Source organism: Fundulus heteroclitus, chromosome 10 (genome assembly GCF_011125445.2).
Source record: "Fundulus heteroclitus isolate FHET01 chromosome 10, MU-UCD_Fhet_4.1, whole genome shotgun sequence".
NCBI classification, from domain to species: domain Eukaryota; kingdom Metazoa; phylum Chordata; class Actinopteri; order Cyprinodontiformes; family Fundulidae; genus Fundulus; species Fundulus heteroclitus.
Genome location: NC_046370.1, coordinates 1,919,127 through 1,943,194, shown reverse-complemented (window position 1 = coordinate 1,943,194; position 24,068 = coordinate 1,919,127). Strand labels below are relative to the sequence as shown.

The 24,068-nt window shown below is 36.8% G+C and overlaps 1 protein-coding gene across 1 annotated transcript; it reads left to right on the top strand.

Moving 5' to 3' along the window:
* The first annotated feature begins 1,087 nt into the window (after window positions 1-1,087).
* LOC110368128 (serine/threonine-protein phosphatase alpha-2 isoform) lies at window positions 1,088-22,151 on the top strand. The gene is made up of 7 exons (XM_036141774.1): window positions 1,088-1,518; window positions 5,323-5,454; window positions 9,221-9,451; window positions 10,967-11,071; window positions 13,589-13,812; window positions 21,245-21,379; window positions 21,463-22,151. Exons 1-7 carry the CDS (start codon window positions 1,464-1,466, stop codon window positions 21,556-21,558), a joined length of 978 nt encoding a protein of 325 aa, XP_035997667.1. The 5' UTR covers window positions 1,088-1,463; the 3' UTR covers window positions 21,559-22,151.
* Window positions 22,152-24,068: the final 1,917 nt, after the last annotated feature.

Genomic DNA, 24,068 nt, shown 5'->3' with positions numbered 1-24,068 from the left:
GAGAAAATTTCTAAGGTAGATTGTCGGATCCAAAATGGCAGCTCCACGCATCAACAACAGTAATGGTGCTTTCCTTTTGTCCCAGAGGTCGGAACTCACGAGTCACAAATTATGTCATCTCTGCCTTTTTGCGTTCCAGTTTCCCTTGTTGGACAGTAGGAATAGAAAAACATGGATGCTTGCACTGTTATCAAGACAATAACAATGACAAAGATGCTGTTCTAGGTAGTATTTTGTGCAAATAAACAGAGCTGAAACATCACGTCTGATGTACAATGTCACATAAATAATAGAGAATTGCTACAAACAGTCAAAGTTTGAGGTTTTACTCAATGTTACTGCGAGTAGCAGCCATCATGGATGCCGATGTCGAGTACCATCCTGTTGCACCGAATTTCTGGATCGTTCCAGTTAAATTTTCCAACCCGGAGGTCAAGACTCCCGACCATCGAGGACAATGGGAACCCACCATAAGATTTGATTAAAAAAAATAAAAAATTGTTACAAGACAGACTTAAACTTAGACTTAGACAAACTTTATTTTCATTTTGTATGCACAGAGTGCGTACAGAACGAAATTTCGTTTGCATACAGCTTGAGAATTTCAGTGAATTTCAGTGGATTTCAGAATAAGTAACTTTGCATGATAATAAAGCAACTTTGCAGGAAAATAAAGTAACTTTGCAAGATAATAAAGTAACTTTGCAGGATACATGAAGTAACTTTGCAGGATAAATAAAGTAACTTTGCAGGCTATAAAGTAACTTTAGTTTTGAAAATCATCATAGTTTTGCCTGTTTTATTTCAATCACAACTATTAAAATACCCGTTTTAGATTTGAATAAATCCTATTGTTAAAACTTCTTTTTAAAGTAATTTGTCGTGAACGCTGTCATGATTAAGTGATACAATAGCCTGCCGTACTAACCTAAAACTGCTTCTCTTTTTTTTTTAAATCGTACGTTTAAGATAACGAAATGCTGACATACTTTAAATGCAGCCAATCAAAGAGAAGATCGGACGTGCTAGATCCCGCCTCCGCGGGTAAAACCAACCAATCGCAGCGCAAAAACATTCTTACCACTTCCGTTCGCCGTCGCTTTCAGCTAACACTCTTCTACCCTTTTTTTGTCGATGGCATGGTGCTAGTAGCCGCGGTATGAACGGGGTTGTTACGGAAAAAATCGCAACATTTCAAGGCTAATTAGGACATTTGCTGAAAAATTCTTGACGATTTATATTTTCAGCAGCACATGTCAGCCACCACATTCACAATAATTCAACTCCCGGCCTCAGACTTTGAGGTTGACAATTATTCCCCAAGGTTAGGGAGCTAGCGCGCTAACGATAGCCGATTAAAGTAGTTAAGCTAACCGCAACTCGGCAGCCGCTTCAAGCCACCGCGTCTTTATTTTCTCGATCGCCAAGGAGACCCGCCACACACAAGAAAATAGGGGAATAAAATGGCGGAAGCCGACAAGTTGAACATCGACTCCATTATACAGCGCCTGCTCGAAGGTAAGACCCACAATATACATTTATCCGGACGTAGGTGCCATTTTAGCGAACAGGGAAGCCGCCAAAGCTAAGCTAAGCTAGCAAGTTAGTCATCTTTGGCGTCTCGCAAACGAAGCTGAGGACTCAAAACTGTGCAGGAGCCTGAAAATCCAGCATATAAAATCTGTTTTTTCCCCTTCTTTTTCATATGATCGCTTAAAGTTTCGATGAAATAATCGACAAAACATACTCGGGTGTTGGATTTTCTTAACCTTATATCGACAGTTTAAGGAAGTAATGGACGCATTGTCTCAGATTTGACCAAAACATACACTTTTAACAGTTTATTTATGTTTTTTTATAAATGTCTCCAGTGTTTCCCACTTATGTATTCCCTGAACTGCAATGTGAAAATTTGCTTTCTGAACCTGCATTAATCCATTTTATAAAATATGAGAATTGTGACTAGTTAAAACAGCAGTGATCATTCACAGTAATCCTAAAATAAATAAATACATAAAATAAATGAAAATCTGCGGGCACAGATGTAGGTGTGTGTTAAACAAAAACATTGAAAGGAATTGTGTGTCAAAACAAAGTGTTTCACTTGGAATCCCATTAAAAGACTTTGCAAAGGATGCTGTTAGTAAGGTTAGAAAATTATTTAGAGGGATTCTGAGCAGACGTTTCCTGGGCAATCCCTCTGAAAATGAAGAAATTAGAAGATTATCTTTATATTTTAAGCAGACTTTTATCTGTTTAAAAGAACAAATAAAATAAAATCTTGTTTTTGACCAGCAGATCATTGCAGATCAAATCTCCATCCAGTCGATGGCTGCAACTCTTTTTTTTCCCAAATCAAGACAGCCATGTCGCTTTAAAGTATAAAATTCTGTCATAATTTCTATCCCTCGCTTTACTCTGAGGTAGGGCTGTACAACTTTACCAAAAATCAATATTACTATTTAATTTTTTGACTTTTCTCTGACTTAACCCAGAAGCAACGAAAATGGCCTGTAGATAAAGATGTTTATCTTAAAATTTAACTGTTTTTATTAATCAGATATTATTGTTCAAGAGAACAGCTTTTAATTGAGTTAGACAGCAATCTTTGTTGAACATAAAGTGCAACCAACAAACAAGTCTATATATTAAACAGTTGCTATGCTGAGATTCCTGAACGTTTCTGGTAAAAAGTTTGATTATATAAACTCTAAAACAATTAATAAAATTAGATTATGTCACAGCTGCAGCTCTCTTCCCTTCCATGTGGAGAAAACTCACTTTAAACATAATTACTGACACCTAAAGGACTCGTCTTATGGATTAATTTGTGACATAGACAAAAATAGCTGACCTCATTGTGTTTTTTAAATTGCGACTATATTGTAAATGGGATTAATTGTTCAGCCCTACTTTAAAAAATAAAAACCTTTTATCACAGAATCACCAATAATTCCACATTGGAAACAAATGTCATATAACAGCAGGAATCTTTCTGCAAATGTTATGATGAATGTTCCTTACTTTTCAGTGGTTGGACTAAATTGTCATATTGTTGTTTTGTTTTTTTTTAGGAATTATAGCCTCAGCATCATAATTATCCGTTAAACATTCACCATCATAATTGGATCCAGAGATATTGATCTGCGTCTTCTGCAGTTTATTTCATAAATCAAATGTGCAGATTTAAAAACAATATATGTATAAAGGTACCTGGAAAATATAAATTAACTGTTTGGTCCGGTATTTTAAAATGGTAAAAGATACAATTAGACTTTAAGATATGGGCATGGATCTGCCCCAGAGTTTAACATTTAGATCAGCAGAATATTGTTTATTGTTCTTTATTTAATCTAATTTTTCATTGTCGCTGCCATTGGGTATGTTAGCAAGATTATGTTTAAACAAATCCAACTAATTTAGAAGATCTAAATTAATTAAACTTTACAATCATGTTAAGAAGTCAGAGAGATTGCATGACATTTTAAAAAGTTATAATCTTTGCAGATGAAAAATGTTTTTGTTTTAAAATAATCTTTAGGAATATAAAGCAGTTTGTTTTGGTGATGTTGGACTTTAATTTTGATTATTTACCATAGCAACACCTAATTTTATTTTTTCTGCTATTTATAGCAATTTTGCTCCTGATCATTTCTACTTGCGGATATAAAATATGATGAATATTCATCAAGAAACCAGAACATTTTAATCTGAGAGAGACATTTAACTCCATGGTGTAGAAATTGTTGTAAAAAAAATAATAAAAAAAAAACCTTTAGGTCCAGTAACAATGATATTTATATAAGCGTCATAAAAAAAAACTAAAGATGCAACAATCAAACTTTTTCAGAGATTTCTGCACAGCAAAAAGGGAACTAAAAGTAAAATGTTCTTGAAATCAGTGTATTTGTCCTTAATTTGAGCAGGTAAATAAGACTATTTGCTAATGCAATCTTATTCCATTGGTGAATAATCTTATTTAGCTGCTCAAATTAAGGACAAATACACTAATTTCAAGAACATTTTATTTACTTTTAGTTCCCTTTTTGCAGTGCGGGTTTCTTTAACTCTGAATTTCTGAATCTAAACTCTTCAGCGTGCGTAAAAGAGCAAATGTTCTGCAGGTTCTTTGACTTTGGTCTCTGGGATCCAAAATGCACTAAAGCGTGTGTCCCTAAGCCAGCGGTGTCCAAAGTCGGTTCTCAGGGGCCGACGTCCTGCATGTTTTCATATGTTGCCCCGCTTCAACACTCCTGGATCACACAAACGGTTCGATACCGGGCCGCTGCAGAGCCGGGCGACCCGGTAAGGTTCTGTTCTGCAGCCAAGACGCATCTAAGACCTGCAGGACGCCGCGGCCCTGAGCTCTGTCTGGTTTTTAATTAGGGCTGCACAATTAATCGCATTTGCAATATAATCACAATTTTTAAATAAAAATGCAGTTTCCAAATCGCAGAGGTCTGCAATTTTTGGCTGTGTAACAATTAGTGAATCAGACGCGTCCATTAGGTGTCGGTAAAATGTTTAAAGTGGGTTTGCCTCCAGAAAGACAGTTTCAGCAATGAGATAAACTAATTTTATTACTTGTTTCAGAGTTTATATAATCAAACTGTTTTACCAGAAACTTACAGGAATCTTACCATAGCATTAAGTTCTGGTCAATCAGTTTAATACATAGACTTGCTTGTTGGTTGAACTTTATGTTCAACAAGGATTGATGTCCAAATCAATTAAAAGCTGCTCTCTATGATAATATTCTGATTAATAAAAACATTAAAAGTTGTTGTTTTAAATAGTCCTTGTTTACAAACATCTTTATCTAGAGGCCATTTTTGTTGCTTGTGGTTAATGCAGAGAAAAGTAAAAATCAAAATAGCAATTTAGGTTTAAATATATTGTAGGCGGAACACAATCATTTCTGCTCCGAGTTGAGACAAAGCGGCTCTTTTAGCACCTGATCTGCACAGCGATGAAACCAATTGACTTGTTGTTTGTATATGTTTTAAAAGACATGATAAATTAAACTGAAAAAAAAAATCACATTAAATCGCAATATTAAGATAAAAAAAAATTGGAATTAGATTATTTTCCAAAATAGTTCAGCCCTATTATTATTAAACATTGAAAAAAAAAATATTGGTCTGTTTGCAGACCAGGAAACTGTTCTCAGATCTGCTTTATCAGTGTTTGACCAACCGGCAGTGGATTGATTGCTGATAAAATACAAATTATTCAGATCCTTTACCCCCCTGTTAGAGCTTGGTTAAGTATTTTATGTCCACTCTTGTCTGACTGAACCGTGTTTTTGTCTGTTCTCCACAGTGAAAGGATCTCGCCCCGGTAAAAACGTCCAGCTGACAGAGAACGAGATCCGCGGCCTCTGCCTGAAGTCCCGGGAGATCTTCCTCAGCCAGCCCATCCTGCTGGAGCTGGAGGCGCCCCTCAAGATCTGCGGTGAGCCTCGGTTGTTTTCAGAGGGAAGGGGGGGGGGGGGGGGGGGAGGTCATCGTCACACAAATGTTTCAGACGACGGTTGTTTCAGCTCCCTGGAACCGTAGGGAGGGACTCTGATCTCATTTTAGCAGTATGGGAAACTCTGGAAAGAGGGAAAACCGATGCAGTGCGTAATAAAGCCGATGGCTTTGACCTTGCTTTATTAAAAGCATGCAGGGAGTTTTTTTTTTTTTTTTTTTTTTTTTGCTGGCTCGCTGCCGCTGTGTTGTTGTGCAGCGAGGCTCTCCTTGGACTTGTTCTCCTGAGCCTTTGTGCTTCATAGGAACCAAGGCGCGGAGTTCAGAAAGTGACCGAGCTCAGAGAAAAATCAGTGCAGTGCTAAATAAGAGCACAAGATGGTTTTCCCAGTTAAAGCTCTGATCAGATGTTGATTTAATTTATAACCGTTGGTGCAAAATATCTCTCCAGCTGAGTGCTTCGCCTTTTGTTTCACCCAGTGTCCGAAATGAACGGCCACACTGCAAAAACAGAACTAAAATAAGTAAATTTTTCTTGAAATGAGTGTGTTTGTCCATGATTTCAGCAGGTAAGCAATATTATCTGCCAATGGAATGAGTATTGTGACTCCTAAAATAAGATGAATAGATATTCTGCCCTCTAAATACGATGGAGATGAGTTGTTCTTATTTTAAGTGCAAAAATCTTATTCCATTGGCGAATCGTCTTATTCACCAACTCAAATCAAGGAAAAATGCATTAATTTCAAGAAAATTTTTACTTATTTTTTTCTTTCGTTTTTGCAGTGCAAGCATTTTTTTTACCAGCCAAAATATTAATTCTGTACTGCAAATAGGGAACTAAAAGTAAGCAAAATTCCCTTTAAAATTTGTATATCTTTACTCAATTTGAGCAGCTAAATAAGAGTATTTGCCAATGGAATGAGAATTTCTACCCCTAAAATAAGATAATTAGACATCCTGCACTTGAAATAAGATGATGGAGAGGAATTGTTCTTATTTAAAGTTCAAAAACCTTATTCAATTGCCAAATAGTCTGATTTACCTGCTTAAATCAATGAAAAAAACAATTTAAAAATATAATTTAAAGAGGATTTTACCTACTTTCAGTTCCCTTTTTTCCTGCTAAACGTCTCCACATAATCCCGCTACGTAATTAGCCTGAGCTAAACGCTAGCTGTTAGCAAACGTACACGACGTAGTTGTCTTCTCGTGTTTGTGTACGTGAGCGTTTGTTGTCGTACGAGCTGAAAGCAGATAACGTAAAGAAGGATCCGCCCAAATGTCTAAAAAACACGACTTACTTGGTGCAAACATTCACTCGCCACGTGGCGGCTAGCTAGCGCTCTGAGATTTACTCGCCAAACGGAAAATTTACCCGCAGTGTTAATTTCGGACCCTGCTTTCACCCCTTTGCTGTTTGCTGCCCTTTTTAAAGTTCTACAGTTTGCTTTAAAAGCTTGATTGACCAATAGATGATAGATAAAAGTGGGGTTTTAATGTTTCTGGGTATCCTTAACGTGTTCACGGCCAACATGGACCAGCGGGCCGTTTTTAGTTCTACAGCAGCTCCAAGTTGGACTGAAAACATGGCGGCAGATTACGTCGTCTCCGCCTTTTTGTGTCCCAGCTTCCCAGTAGGGAAAAAAACGTTGTTAAAACAATAACAATGGCAATAACAGCATTTTATGCTGTATTTTGTGCAAATAAACAGATCAACACTGAAAGACAGCACCTCTGCACTGCAAAAAGGTAACTGAAAGTAAGTAAAATTTTCTTGAAATAAGTGCATCTTTTCTTGATTTGAGCAGGAAAATAAGATTATTTGCCAATGGAATAAGATTTTTGCACTTAAAGTAGGAACAATTCAGCTCCATCACCATTTTTCAAGTGCACAGTATGTAATTATCTTATTTTAGGGCTAGAACTATATGCCCATTCCTATTTCCTTTTTTTTTGTATTTTTTTGGTATTCTTTCTGATCCATTGTATATATGAAGATTCACTGTATATAATTGAATGCACCTTCCCTACTCTGCACCTTCTTGTATGAGCCGATGTGACGAGTGAATTTCTCCATTGTGAGATCAATAAAGACTATCTTATCTTATCTTATCTTATCTTAACTACTAATCACATTGGCAAATAGTCTTATTTACGTGCTCAAATCAATGAAAAATAGACTAATTTCAAGAAAGTTTTACTTACTTTTAGTTCCCTTATTGCAGTGTGTGACCGACTAAATGTTAAATAAATAATACACTGCAAAAACAGATCTAAAAATAAGTAAAATGTTTTTAAAGTTAGTCTATTGGTCCTTGATTTCAGCAGGTAAATAAGATTATCTGCCAATGGAATGAGTATTTTTACCCCTAAAATAAGATAATTAGACATCCTGCACTTGAAATAAGATGATTGAGATGAATTGTTCCTATTTTAAGTGCAAAAATCTTATTCCATTGGCTAATCATCTTATTAACCTGCTCAAATCAAGGACAAATGCACTGATTTTAAGAACATTTATCTTATTTATAGTTAAATTTTTGCAGTGTAGAAAGCTGCTGCAAACCGTCAAAGTATGACGTTTTAGTCAATGTTGCTGCAAACAGCCGCCATCATGAATGCTGAAGTCGGGTCCATCCTGTTGCACCGACTTCAGGGGTCGTTCCAGTTAAATTTTCCGACCCGGAAGTTGTTAATCCCGACTAAAGAGGATGAAATAGAACAGTCTAACGGTCTGTTGTGTTGGAAGCAGCTGCGTGGCGGCCCGGTTCCTACATGTAAACTCCGCAGGTTGCAGCTAACATGTGGAGGAAGCTACGACCATAAAGCGAGTTGCTCCTGGAGGATCGCTGCCAAGTAGGGCTGAACGATTATGGAAAATAATCTAATTGAGATTTTTTTTTTCTTAATATTGCGATTTAATGCAATATTTTTTTATTATTATTATTTTTTTTTTAGTTTAATTTATCGTGTTTTAAAATATATACAAACAACAAATAAATTTGTTTCCTCGCCATGTGGATTAGTTGCTAAAAGACCCACAGCATCTAAACTCAGTGCAGACATGATTGCGTTCTGCCTACAATATATTTCCACTGCACTGCAATTGCAATTTTGACTTTTCTCTGCATTAACCACAAACAACAAAAATGGCGTCTAAATAAAGATGTTTGTAAACAAGAACTATTTTAAATATGAACTTTTAATGTTTCTATTAATCAGAATATTGTTCAAGAGAACAGCTTTTAATTGATTTGGACATCAATCCTTGTTGAACATAAAGTGCAACCAACAAGCAAATCTATGTATTAAACTGATTCACCTGTACTTAATGCTATGTATGATTATATAAACTCTAAAACAAGTAATAAAATTAGATTATCTCACTGCTGCAACTGTCTTCCCTTCCATGTGGAGGCAAACCCACTTTAAACATTTTACCAACACCTAATGGACGTGTCTAATTCCCTAATTGCTACATAGCTAAAAATTCTGCGATTTGGAAATTGCTTTTTTTAAATCACGATTATATTGAAAATGCAATTAATTGTTCAGCCCTACTGCCAAGTCTGGGCTTCCTCGAATAGAAAACTCCGACTTCCTGTTAGAACTAGGGTTGATAAGCGGTGTGTGTAATTTAATTTTAGGCTGTCGCTCTTATTAATCGTCTCTGTTTCTGTTAATCCTGCTGTGGGTTGACTCTGTTTGAATCGAGTTAACGTCGAGCTGCTTTCTCCTCCCTCCAGGCGACGTCCACGGTCAGTACTACGATCTGCTGAGGCTGTTTGAATACGGCGGCTTCCCGCCAGAGAGCAACTACCTGTTCCTGGGCGACTACGTGGACAGAGGCAAGCAGTCGCTGGAGACCATCTGCCTCCTCTTGGCCTACAAGATCAAATACCCAGAAAACTTTTTTCTGCTGAGGGGAAACCACGAGTGCGCCTCAATTAACAGAATATATGGCTTCTATGACGAGTGTAAGTTAAACCGCTTAAACCTTCCATAACAAGACGTTTGCTCTTAACATTATTATTCACACTGCAAAAAACAGAACTAAAAATAAGTAAACTTTTCTTGAAATTACTGTATTTGTCCTTGATTTGAGCAGGTAAATAAGATTATCTGCCAATAGAGTAATTTTACCCCTAGAATAAGATAATTAGATATAATGCACTTAAAATAAGTTGATGGAGATGAGTTCTTCCCATTTTAAGTGCAAAAATCTTATCCCATGGGCAGATTATCTTTCTTACCCGCTCAAATAAAGTAAAAATACACTCATTTCAAGAAAAGTTTAACTTGTTTTAGTTCTATTTTAGCAGTGCATGCCCCATAAACCACTTTACAAGGCAAAAAAACACACAATTTTATTCGCCTGCTGTGTGAGAGACCAACACAAAGTCGTCTGAAATCCACTGATTAGTCCTGATTAGTGAATTGTCTCGGCGTTTGTAATTAATTTCAGTCTAAATCTGAGACATTAGCGTGAGGGAGCCATTAGACGGGTCACAGGGGGAGTTTAAAGCAGATTTGGGTCGGTTCAGAACCAGGAGAACGGCTTTTGGACACGATGGTGGCAGCATTATGCTGTGGGAATGGAAGAAAACCCATATGAAGCTGCAGGACTTCAGCGTGTAGAGACGGCCTAGTCAAAGGCCAGGCACATAAAGGCAATGGAGAATCTGTGCACTGCAAAAACAGAACTAAAAATAAGTAAAATGTTCTTTAAATGAGTGTATCTGTCCTTGATTTGAGCAGGTAAATAAGATGATTTGCCAATGGAATAAGATTTTTGCACTTAAAATAGGAACAACTCATCTCCATCATCTTATTTCAAGTGCAGTATGTCTAATTATCTTATTTTAGGGGTCAAAATACTCATTCCATTGGCAGATAATATTATTTACCTGCTCAAATCCAGGATAAATACACTAACTTTAAGAACATTTTACTTATTTTTAGATCTGTTTTTGCAGTGTGGCGCCGCTATTCACTGCAAAAGGGGAACTAAAAAAATGTGTAATTTTCTTGAAATGTGTGTATTTGTCCTTGACTTGAGTAGGGAAATAAGATTATCTGCCAATGGAATAAGCATTTTGACCCCTAAAATAAGATAATTAGATACACTGCACTTGAAATAAGATGATGGAAATTAATTGTTCCTATTTTAGGTGCAAAAATCTTATTCCATTGGCAAATAATCTTATTTGCCAGCCCAAATCAAGGACAAATTCACTGATTTTAAGAAAAACTTGCTTGTTTTTAGTTTGGCTTTTGCAGCGTTAACTGCACAGATGCATGCCACACTTTTCAGATTCCATGCAGTCAAGCTGCTGCATGGAATCCCAATCCAGCAGCGAAAAAAGAAATAAAAGTTAAATAAAAGCTGTGTTTAACGACTGCTCTCAGGTTTATGTGGAAAGACAAAAAGGGAAAACCTCTAATCTCCCAAGACGACCGACCCGCTGTGTTTTTTTTTTTTTTTCCTGCAGGTAAAAGGCGCTACAACATAAAGCTGTGGAAGACCTTCACCGACTGCTTCAACTGCTTGCCCGTGGCGGCCATCGTTGACGAGAAGATCTTCTGTTGCCATGGAGGTAGCCATGTCTGCTCTGTTGTTTCTGTCAACATCACGGCGGCAGGAGCGCATAATCGACTCTATTTATGTGCCGTTGTCTCCGTACCAGCCGACAGACGTACAGACACAACTTAGATTTTTAAGTGTCGCATGAAACAGTTGATGCGCTGCAAAAAAGGGAACAGAAAATAAGCAAAATGTTCTTGATATGAGTGTATTTGTCCTTGATTTGAGGAGGTAAATAAGATTATCTGCCAGTGGAATGAGTGTTTTTACCCCTAAAATAAGATAATTGGATAAATTGCACTTGAAATAAGAAGACTAGAGATGAGTTTTTCCTATTTTAGGTGCAAAAATCTTATTCATTTTGCAAATAATCTTATTTATCTGCTCAAATCAAGGACAGATGCACTAATTTCAAGAACATTTTACTTTTAGTTCCCTTTTTGCAGCGCAATACACTGCAAAAACAGACTAAACTTAACTAAAAATAAGTTAAAATTTTCTTAATCTGCCAATGGAATAAGAGTTTTGCACTTATAATAGGAATAACTCATCTCCTTCAACCTATTTCAAGTGCATTATATCTAATTATCTTATTTTAGGGGTAAAATTACTCTTTCCATTTGCAGATAATCTTATTTATCTGCTCAAATCAAGGGCAAATGCACTAATTTCAAGAACATTTTACTTTTAGTTCCCTTTTTGCACCACAATACACTGCAAAAACAGACTAAACTTAACTAAAAATAAGTTAAAAATTTCTTGTGTATTTGTGAAATGAGTGTATTTGTACTTTATTTGAGTATGTAAATAAGATAATCTGCCAATGGAATAAGATTTTTGCACTTAAAATAGGAACAACTCATCTCCATCAAATTATTTTAAGTGCATTATATCTAATTATCTTATTATAGGGGTAAAATTACTCTTTCCATTTGCAGATAATCTTATTTACCTGCTCAAATCAAGGACAAATACGCTAATTTCTAAAAACTTTTACTTATTTTTGGTTCTGTTTTTGCAGTGCAAGAATGTTGTCTGTGATCGCTCGGCATTTCTGAGTGAATTTACGTGCATTAGTGGCTTTATTTTGCCGTTTTTTAGATAAATTAGCAGCGATCTGAAAACGGTCCAGACAAAACGGCAGCGGCGGTGAATAACCTCCAGTCAAAATATGTAAACACAGACGGCTAATCCTCGGGCTCAGCTCTACCTCCGGCTTCATGCGAGCCGTTGCATAAGATGGAACCCATGAAGGAGCTTTATCCTGCCGAGGTCGCACAGCGGAGACTAAACAAAAAGTCTGTTTTTAATCACTGCAAAGAGGAGAACTAAAAATAAGTAAAATTTTCTTGAAATTCATGTATTTGCCCTTGATTTGAGCAGCTAAATAAGACTATTTGCCAATGGAAAGAGCAATTTTACCCCTAAAATAAGATAATTAGATATAATGCACTTGAAATAAGATGAGATGAATTGTTCCTATTTTAAGTGCAAAAATCGTATTCCATTGGCAGATAATCTTATTTACCTGCTCAGATCAAGGAAAAATACGCTTATTTAAGAAAATTTAACTTTTAGTTCCCTTTTTGCAGTGATCACGTTTTTAGTTCTGAGAGGAAATTTGAAAAATGAGTTTTAAGCAATACACTGCAAAAAGGGAACTAAAAATAAGTAAAAAGGCCCAGAAATTAGTGTATTTTTCCTTGATTTGAGCAGGTAGATAAGACTATTTGCCAATAGAATGAGATTGTTGCACTTAAAACAGGAACAATTCATCTCTAAAATAACATAATTAGACATCCTGCACTTGAAATAAGACGATGGAGATGAATTTTTCCTGTTTTAAGTGCAAAAATCTTATTCCATTGGCAAATAGTCTTATTTACCTGCTCAAATCAAGGAAATTTACAATGATTTCAAGAAAATTTCACTTACTTTTAGTTCTGTTTTTGTAGTGTGCCCTGAAAGGGCCGTTTGGCCCCAGGCGCCTGCAAGAGTTTATTCACATATTAAATAATTTGTTTTGTAGAAAAGCCGTTTCTTCTGAGGCGTGTTGTGACTAAATGCCTAAATGTGTCGGATCTCCTATGATAGAACGTTGTTTTTGGCTTTAGAACCGCACTGATGTATTTGAAAAGCTATAAATCACAATTATTTTTACATTTTCTGAAATTGTTATGCAAGAAAACAAATCAAAATAAAGCATACACTGCAAAAAGGGAACTAAAAGTAAGTAACATTTTCTAGAAATTAGACTATTTTTCATTGATTTGAGCAGGTAGTAGTTCTACCCCTAAAATAAGATATTTAGATATTCTGCACTTGAAATAAGATGACGGAGATGAGTTGTTCCTACTTTAAGTGCAAAAATCTTATTCCATTGGCAAATAATCTTATTTACCTGCTCAAATCAAGAAAAAATGCACTAATTTCAAGAATAATTTACTTAATTTTAGTTCCGTTTTTGCAGTGTATGGTCAAACTGGGCTGCTGCTTTTTTTTTAACCGTGGGGCGTTGGGTCTCCTCCAGGCCTTTCCCCGGACCTCCAGTCCATGGAGCAGGTGAGACGGGTCATGCGTCCCACCGACGTGCCCGACCAGGGCCTCCTCTGCGACCTGCTGTGGGCCGACCCGGACAAAGACGTGCTGGGCTGGGGCGAGAACGACCGCGGCGTCTCCTTCACCTTCGGCGCAGACGTGGTCACCAAGTTCCTCCACAGACACGACATGGACCTGATCTGTCGAGCCCATCAGGTCAGTGGCATGCTTTCATTAAAGCCCGCTGAGCAGAGCCGCTATTGGCGGTTTGTTCTGCAGAAATCTGAATAATTGCTTTATTTAAAAGAGTAGTTTTAGGGTGATAATAATAAAAAAAGAATCATATTTTAGGTATTTCTTCTAAGGCGTGTCCTGCTTGTTCAAGCCTGCACTTCTGTGACGTCTTCTTAACAGGTTTGGTTATCGTTGTGTGCTTTTTTTTTTTTTTTTTCCTTTCGGCTGGGAAGGTTTATGAGGAAACTTCCTCTTTCTCTTCGCTGCAGACTCGTTGTTTAGTTTAAAATGTTTGCCGGCGGTGCAGCAGGTGGAAGTCGTTCAACAATAACAGCAGCAGGGCAGAAAGCTGCAGCTCGTTCCTGCTCCTCTCCGAGTTGTTGCTGTTGGCTCACAGCGGCATTTATGCACCTGCACTGCAAAAAGGGAACTAAATGCAAGTAAAATTTTCTTGAAATTAATGTATTTTTCCTTGATTTGAGCAGGTAAATCAGACTATTTGCCAATGGAGTGAGTATTTTTACCCCTAAAATAAGATAATTAGATATCTTGCACTTGAAATAAGATGATAGAGAGGAAATGCTCCTATTTTAAGTGCAAAAATCTTATTCCATTGGCAGATTGTTTTATTTACCTGCTTAAATCAAGGAAAAATACATTAATTTCAAGAAAATTTGACTTGCATTTAGTTCCCTTTTTGCAGTGTGGGTTCCAGGTTTACGGCCCTTTTTCCCCTCAGTTTATCCATCAGAACAGGTTTGCAACGCTTTGGGGTGAATTCCTCATTAATTTACACACGTTCCCCCTTTTTCACCCCATGTTCTGAGCCGCGTCTAAGAGCGACCCGTTATGGTGCCGTCTCTTTAAATCTAAAGGAGGCGCATCGCAGAGCATTCCCCTCCACTACAGTCGGCCATTTTTGTAGTACGCTGGGGGACGGTATATTCAGCATCCTTCAGCTTGGACTACACACTGCAAAAAGAGAACTAAAAATGAGTAAAATTTTCTTGAAATGAATGTATTTGCCCTTGATTTGAGCAGGCAAATAAGATTATTTGCCAATGGAATGAGTATTTTTACCCCTAAAATAAGATAATTAGATATATTGCACTTGAAATAAGATGATGGAGATGAATTGTTCCTATTTTAAGTGCAAAAATCTTATTCCATTGGAAAATAGTCATATTTACCTGCTCAAATCAAGGAAAAATACATTCATTTCAAGAAAAAAAATTCTTATTTTTAGGTCTGTTTTTGCAGTGCAGATTCGCTCCGAGAGGTTAAAAATGGCGGATTCGCAAGACTGGTAAGCTGGAAGTCCACGACCTTGTTTAGCAGCTCCACAGGCAAAACTGCACTGCAAAAAGGGAAAATTTTCTTGAAATTAGTGTATTTTCCCTTGATTTGAGCAGCTAAATAAGACTGATTGCCAATGGAATGAGTAATTCTACCCCTAAAATAAGATAATTAGACATCCGGCACTTGAAATAAGACGATGGAGATGAATTGTTCCTATTTTAAGTGCAAAACTCTTATTCCAACTTTTCTGCTCTCCTAGGGACGCCAGGTACCCAACAAAATGTATTTAGGGCGAAACAAGTGGATTTAGCCCTAAATACATTATAGTGGTGGTCAATCGGAGACTCCGCTCCTTTACCTGTGTCAGTCCACGGGTGCCTAGGGATGCACAGATCGCAGATTTGTCATTATTTAATATCGGTGTAGGCAGTATGCATGTCGCAAACAACTGCCAGGACTGCAGAAAGGGTTTTCTGATTATATTTAATGCAGCATAAAAATGTTTTTTAGAAGGTAAACAGGCGGTAAGGTGGAGAGATCAGTAAAAAAAACTAAAGCAGCAGACGTTGGCCAGAAAAAGGTTATTATTCAGAACCGATGTTTGTTATAAGTTGACATGATACTAAAATTAGACTAAAAACTCAATACCATTGGAACATTTTTGTTAAGGACAGAGTTATTTTTGGTTAGGAGAAAAATGTGATTCATTTGCAAGATGAGAAACTTGCTTTAACTTCCTTAATTGGGGCAAAAGCCAGCAAGTAGAGGACAATTCAGCCCTCACACTGCAAAAACGGATCTAAAAATAAGTAAAATATTCTTAAAGTTAGTGTATTTATCCTTGATTTGAGTAGGTAAATAAGATTATCTGCCAATGGAATAAGTATTTTGACCCCTAAAATAAGATAATTAGACATCCTGCACTTAAAATAAGATGATGGAGATGAATTGTTCCTATTTTAAGTGCAAAAATCTTATTCCATTGGCAAATAGTCTTATTTACCTGCTCAAATCAAGGACAAATACAATCATTTTAAGAACATTTTACTTATTTATAGTTCCATTTTTGCAGTGGAATTAAAGAAATACGTTATTTAAGGGTCACTGTTGGCAAAACAGTAGACCATATAATATGAATAAGTGTTAATATCCTTTATGGAATGTTGTTGCTTCAGTTCTGTAATTATTTAATCCTACTATAATTGCTTAGGTTTAGTGTGCCTCTGAATGCTTCCATTTGCCTGTTGCTGTTAATAAATGTTACGAATAAATCATTCTTTATTTCTTCCTGTTTAAAACAAACTGCTCTGTCTCGAATACAAAAAAAACACGTTTTGAGTCGTAAACAAGGATCTGGTCCATCTAAATGCCTTCAGCAGCAGCAGCTCTGCATAATCTCTGTCTCTCTGCTAATTCTGCTGAATATTTTCTTCAGCGATGAACCGCAGCAGCAGGGAAGTTGCCGTTTGTTCTGACTTTTTCTGCTCTAATTGTCAGCGTCAGTCTGTAATCTCTGCCATCAGCCACGTTAGTCTGAGTAACGCAAACCAAAACAAAAATTATACTTTTTTTTTTTTACCTGCTCTACAAAATGTGATAATTTATTATTTATTTATTGTTTATCAGACAGAAACTCATGAAACCAATGAACCACCTTAAGTTATTAATAATGGCCATCAGGTAATGCATTTTTTTTTTTTTTTTCAAAAACGAACAGTTGGGACTTAAATTAGCCTTTCAAGCAGCAGCTAACCAAAGCTAACGGCTAATTAGCCCGCTAATGTCAGCTTTATAGACTCTGTTTTGCTGTAAAGAGCAATAGTATTCTGTGCAGTCAGCAGGTTTACTTAAAAATAAATGCTAAATATATTTTTTTAACTGGAATAGACTTTAATTTTAGCTCACCTTTTGCATCTGAAGTGGATTTTGATCCTTTATAAATTTTTTCGTGTGAATATTGTTTGCTAAACATTTACTTATGAGTATGTAAAACTGAGTTGCTGCCAGCACCCTCACCTGCACTGCAAAAATGGATCTAAAAATAAGTAAAATGTTCTTAAAGTTAGTGTATTTGTCCTTGATTTAAGCTGGTAAAAAAGATTTGCCAATGGAATGAGTATTTTTACCCCTAAAATAAGATAATTAGACATCCTGCGCTTGAAATAAGGTGATGGAGATGAGTTGTTCCTATTTTAAGTGCAAAAATCTTATTCCATTGGCAAATAGTCTTTTTTACCTGCTCTAATCAAGGACAAATACAGTAATTTTAAGAACATTTTACTTATTTTAAGTTCCGTTTTTGCAGTGTGTGCTCTTTTTCGGTCAAAGTAACTATAACTAAATGTTACGATATCATCAGCATTGGTGTAAAATTTAATGTTACTATATTAGCAGCAAAAATCTGAAACTTGTTTCAGTTTTAAAAGCAATTAGCTTGCTGGTTGCTAATGATGTGGCACAAAACCACGTTGTGACTTGGCAGTAATAATCCACATCCATATTTTTAGTCGGCACATAATTCCTAGGATGTCATCTTTTATTATATTAAACGTTTTGACATCATTTTCATGCGGATCGACCCGTTGTTGTAGATTTCCTCATGAACCTCGGCGGCCCGATGCGTGAGAAGCTGGAGAGATCGCCCTGGGGGGGGGGTTGCTGATGAGCCTGGGAAAAAAATAAAACATCTCCATAAATTTGTTTTTCCTTTTAAAGCTTCTAAGGGCTGCCTAACGAGTCGTCTCTGTTGTGTTTTCCTTTTATTTCTCCCACACGTTTGGCTCTTTAGCCAAACTATGGATGATGTGAATAAATAAATGTTTCAAATTAAAACCAGAGAAATTCCTGATCAATACATTCAAGATTCACAATTTCTCAATTAGTTTCCTTTTTGGGAGAGATTTTTCCAGACAGGATGGAAAGCTGCTGTCGCAACAGACGGTCCACAGAAGAAAACCAATAAAATAGCGTAGAAGAAAAACAAGTCGACGCATAAAAAGTCATAAAGCGCTGATCACAACATCGGCATCCAATAATCTTCACGATCATCCCTGCAAACGGGCCCCAGGGGCCCCGCCTGTCCTCCAGTTCATCCTTAATGATGTTGATGGACAGAAGGATGAATACATTTTTATATTGGTTGTTTTTAGAGTGGAGCTGCCTTCCTGATTTTAATGAAAGGGACTCAAAGTGCCAATAATAAATGGTAGTTATTTTAAATTAAAGTCTTATTACATTTGATCTGGAAGGTGTAGCAAAAACAGGCTGAACTGGGACTTATTTTTATTTTATTTCCAGTTCATTCTCATTGTATTTAGCAGTCTGCTTATTCAGACTAATAATAAAGGCTTTAATCTGATTTAGTTTATGTGGCGCTTTGTTCTTTTTAAATCCATCAATGGGACAATCTTTGCTTAACTTTGTTTAATTGTGGGACGCAGAAAAAGCCTCACGCATTGTTGATGGCTTTGCAGCAATCCCTCATACTGAGCATGCATAAAGCGACAGTGGAGAGGAAAACTCCCCTTTAACAGGGAGGAGAACCTCCAGCACGTAGCGCAGCGTCTTTAAGGGACAGGAGCATAGCCCACCTATACGCAGCCAGGAAAAAAAAAAAAATGACAAAAACGATTTATTTTAACACCAAAATAAAACCGACATGGGCAAAATGACTTCGGTCATCGTTGTAATTTTCAGTTTATCGCCCAAACAAGGTCTAGAATGATCTGTAAATTGAAAGGTTAGTGGTTAAATTAATCCACTTTCTCGCCTATTGCTTACTAGCAGCCATTGCAGCTCTTAAGATATTACATTCTCTCATTTATTCAACGTTATACATTAGGGCTGGGCAATAAATTGATTTAATGTATTTTATGGACTATAAGTCACTTTTTTTTCATAGTTTGGCCGATCCTGCGACTTGTATATCAAATTTAAAAGTTAAATCATACCGAACAACATGAACCAAGTAGTAAGCATTACCGTCTATGGCTGCAAGAAGGTGGTCTAGGCCAGTGGAAACTTTATGCTGCTCCTGTACCCCTTGAAAATTAATTGAAACATTGTTTCAGTCTGCCTTCAGCATGATTGGTGCAACCCGAAGGACCCAGACTGCAACAGAACCCTGTTATAGGGCCATCTGTGAAGCTAATAACAGCTAGCGCTAGCTTACAGCTCTGTGGTCCGGGCGTTTTACAGCGTCGCTGATGCACGTCAGCTTTATGTTTCTCTGAAACATCCGTGCCATACTGTTAGCTTAGCACGTAGCACCGCTATGCTCGAGATCTAATTTCAGAGTAATTAGATTGTTTTACCAGATTAAATGTCCGTTTTTAGTCTTGGATTGTGTGAAATAAATTTCTAAATAACTGCGACTTATAGTCCGATGCGATTTATGTTTTTTTCCTCTTTATGATGCATTTTTTGACTGATGCGACTTATATGTGATTTATAGTCCGGAAAATACGGTAATTGATTCATTCGAATTTTAAAGAAAATTTTTTTTTTGATTTTTTTTTTTTTACCGATGCATTCATTGGGCTTTCACAAACAGAACAGCAGCAATGCTGAATATATGTTGAGGAAACTTTTATTTTATTTATTACCAAACTACGAGACACTTTAACTTACTCATTTACCCCTTTATTTTATTTTCAGTTTGTTTCAAGTTATACAAGTTTAGCCTGTTCTCAGCTCGTGTAAAAAACACTAGCAGCCAACATTTAGTTCTTTTCATTGTTTACTACGGCAGGGCGGCCATCTTGTTTTACCTGCATGTTCCACAGCTTGGATTTTAGCTGCACGTTGAACTCAGGTCAACTCCCAGACCCAATGCTTCACATAAAAGCAGCTTTTAAAAAAAAAAAATACTTCTATCTCCATTTTGTGAAACAAAACAAAGGAAAAGATAAATAAATAAAATTAATCGGATTTGGTATCATAAAATGGGAGATTTTATTTTTAAGCCCCATTGCATTGTATGATTTCATACTATACTGTGTATAAATGATGAATCTGTCCTCCTTGAACAAGTTATGTCGCTAATATTTGTATTCATCCATCCATCGTCTTCCGCTTATCCATTACTAGTCTTAACGATGCTCCTTAGCAATCCTGTATTTTATCAGTACCATCATTGTTACGATAAGATAAGATAGGCGTTATTGATCTCACAATGGAGAAATTCACATGCCACATCGGTTCATACAAGAAGGTGCAGAGTAGGAAAGGTGCATTCAGTTATATACAGTGAATCTTCATATATACAATGGATCAAAAAGAAATACAAAAAGGATTGGTCATATTATGTTATTTATATATGATGTGTTATTTACATACATAGTGATCTATATGTATATAAACATATATACATACTTTTATCTCTCTCTCTCTCTCTCTCTCTCTCTCTCTCTCTCTCTCTCTCTCTCTCTCTCTCTCTCTCTCTCTCTCTCTCTCTCTCTCTCTCTCTCTCTCTCTCTCTCTGTGTATATATATATATCATTCTTCCACTTCAAGCCCATTTTTTTATGAACTATGGAGGTAGATAATGTTACAAAATGCTTAAATTGCAGATATAATTTATTGTGTCTGACATTTTCCTAATATTGCTCAGTCACCTGTTGAAATGATCCATAAAACCATATTTTCTTTATCATACAAAAGTATGATAAAGAAAGTCAAACAGTCGTGTTTTTGTTGAGTAAACTACATTTGCTGCTAAAAACACACAACACATAATGTGGTTTTAGCACTTGATGCAAATATGTTCATATATGATATATTATGCATGTATTTACTCTGTCTGTCTATCTATCTATATATATATATATATATATATATATATATATATATATATATATATATATATATATATATATATATATATATATATATATATATATATATATATATATATATATCGTGTAAAATCATGACCACTCGCTGGTTTATTTTCAAAATGTTAATATCAAAAGGCCACAAAAATATATATATATTTCTCTGTAAATCATCAATCTTAAAGCCGTATAGATTGGAGATGTTTAATGTTTTTAAGGCAGATTCTGCAGGTCATGAAAAATGAAAACAGGGTTGTGACGCGTCTCCCGTCTGCTTCCAGGTGGTCGAGGACGGCTACGAGTTCTTTGCTAAAAGGCAGCTGGTGACGCTCTTCTCTGCCCCAAACTACTGCGGCGAGTTTGACAACGCAGGCGCCATGATGAGCGTAGACGAGACCCTCATGTGTTCATTCCAGGTGAGCGGTTTACCCAAACCTCCTTTTTTGTTTTTCTGTTTTTTTTTTTTTTTGCTGATGTTTTCTCGTTTTTCCTGCAACAGATCCTGAAACCGGCAGACAAGAAGCTGTTCTACGGCGGCGGAGGCGGCATGGGCTCCGGCCGCCCCGTCACTCCCCCCAGGAAAGCTAAGAAATGACAGCAGTAGTTTGCTTTTCGAACCTCCGGCCCATCCCTCCTGCCCTCTCTACCTCTCTTCTCCTTTCTTTCACCAAACAGCCAGAAATCAAACCTATACCCAGGGCTTTCTTTTTCTTTTTTTTTTTTTTTTTCTTTCTTTCTTCCTTTTTTAATCTGTACTTCTTAAAAAACATTTAATGTAATGAATTGTCTGAGTGGGTGCGTGCGTGCGCGGACTATAAACTTGTCTCGTCTGCAGGTGAGCATTAAAGTGGCATGTACATTTTTGCGGAAATTATTGAAAGGTTTATACTTTTCCCCTCGCTCTGACCACGGCGAGCCCACAGGGTCGGTTTCTGCGGCAGTCAGACTGAAACAGCAGGGTTGCGGGAGACGGTGGCAGGTTGCTGTCACGGGCGGTTCTGGCAGCCACACTCTGCCTGCGGGTGCTGCGCATACTTGTAGAGAGCAAGAGGGGGGAGGCGTGTTTTTTTTTTTTTTTTTGTTTTCCCTGTTTCTGTACTGTAAAAATCTCAAAACACGGGTGTGTGCGTGGGTCTGCCGTGTCTTGCCCAGTTTGCTGTAATGTCTCATTATCTCGAGAAACGAGGAGGAGTTGCATCATTTCCAAAGCAAGCACACGCTTACACACGCAAACACGAAGCGACTCGTCAGATTCGAATGAGCCAGAGCTGTAAACCCCCCCGCCCGCCCGCCCCCCCTCCCCATACAGTTTAGGTTTGTACAGATTTGATTACTTGAAAGAGATTTTTTGTGAATTCGTTTTGTAGTCTTTCATCAAGTTGACCAATAAACCGAGAATCTGAGCTGCCATGTGTCCCTCTTCTTCTTCTTCTTTAATTATTTGTGTAATAATCTGATATATTATGTCTCATTGTCACATTTCATAAAGGACCAACCAGATTCTGCAGATCTGCAAGTCACAGGGAGAGCCGAGGTGCTTCAAATCCAATTTATACGTCAAGCGCATTTAAAAAAAAAACAAAAAACAGCAAGTTGAGCCAAAGTGCTGCACAGAAATAAGAAAAATAAACGATGGGGTAAAACCAACACGTAAAATAATAATAAAACACTCAGAAAAACGATAAAAAGATCCTGTTAACTCACTCTGGGTCAGCGGTGTTGAAAGAGAAAAAGCTCAGCCTCCAAGTTTTAGTAAAGTAAGTAAAATTTATTTATATAGCGCTTTTCTCAGATAAAAATCACAAAGTGCTTCACAGTAAAATAAAAATACAAAAAACAGTATACAGCAATACTAAACAGCATTTTAAAACAAAATGGAAAAACATACAAACGAAACCATAAAACCCACATGTCTAATCAAAAGCCTGCTTGAATAGCAGCGTCTTAAGTTGCTTTTTAAAAGAAGCAACAGAGTTCAAACAACGTAAAGAGAGAGGCAAAACAAAAAAAGACTAAAAATATCCAAAATAAAAACTAATTTCTCCTGAATTAATTACTTTAAATGATTACATTGCTGCCTCTTGATAAGCAGCTGACCGAGCAGCCTTCAATAAACTAGAATACAGATGAGGGAGGGTTACTCTGACTTAGTGGGTAGCGTGTTTGTCTTCCGATTGGAAGGTTGTAGGTTCAATTCCAGCGTTGGTGTATGAATGCAGCTCGGTGTGATCGCAGACCAGCCGTTATTAAATAAATAAACCGATCTACAGCAACTTTAAGAGCCTCATATCAGAACATTTTCTCACGTCAGTCAACTCCGCATCACATCTGAGCCTCGGCAGGTTTAGCATCCGCTTCAGTGAACACCAACGTTCAGACTGGATTCCCAGAGAAATTCCAGTCTTAAATGTCTCTGGGAATCTTTTTTTCCCCCTTTAATTCTCTATATTTTGTACCTTTCTTCATTGTTTTGAGTTGAGATGCTAATAGCCGTTAGCCGGTTCCTTGTTATAACATCTGCTGCGCATGAGCAGTACGTACTTCCATTAAAATTGTAAATAAACACAAAATAAATAAATCAGCTTTATTTTAAAGCACATTTTAAAAACCACATGGGTTACCAAAGTGCTGTACATTAAAACAAGAAAAGGTTAAAAAAAAAAAAAAAAAAAAAAGTCACAGCAAGAGTATTTTAAAATGTCATACACGACAATATCATGGTGAATTGAAAGCCAGGAAATAAAAGTGCGTTTTTTAAAAGAGATTTAAAAACAGGAAAAGAAGGGCTTTATTTACTAACTGAGCAGAAACAAATCATAAAACAGCAAAATAACAACTAATATGCCAGCGGGACATGATAATCTTTCATAAAAAGTTTGTATGCAACCAGAGTGAGCTTAAAAAGTCAAATAACGTGGCAATGGCATCTTTTAATATATGAAACAATTAAATATTGCCCAGTTTTATGGCTTAATTCTTTTGTTCTGTGCGCTAATGGGGGGAAAAAACACTGACTCCACCGGTAAATTTGGTCTAGAACCACCACTGTGGACAGGTCTGGGTAAAGTTTGGATTTCTGAACATATTCCAACATGACTGAACTCC

Bases quoted from the DNA above. Each gene is read 5' to 3' on its own strand.
- LOC110368128 (XM_036141774.1), top strand. From the start codon at position 1,464: ATGGCGGAAGCCGACAAGTTGAACATCGACTCCATTATACAGCGCCTG. The intron at 11,072-13,588 runs GTAGCCATGTCT...GGTCTCCTCCAG, and splicing joins GATCTTCTGTTGCCATGGAG to GCCTTTCCCCGGACCTCCAG. The intron at 21,380-21,462 runs GTGAGCGGTTTA...TTCCTGCAACAG, and splicing joins CCCTCATGTGTTCATTCCAG to ATCCTGAAACCGGCAGACAA.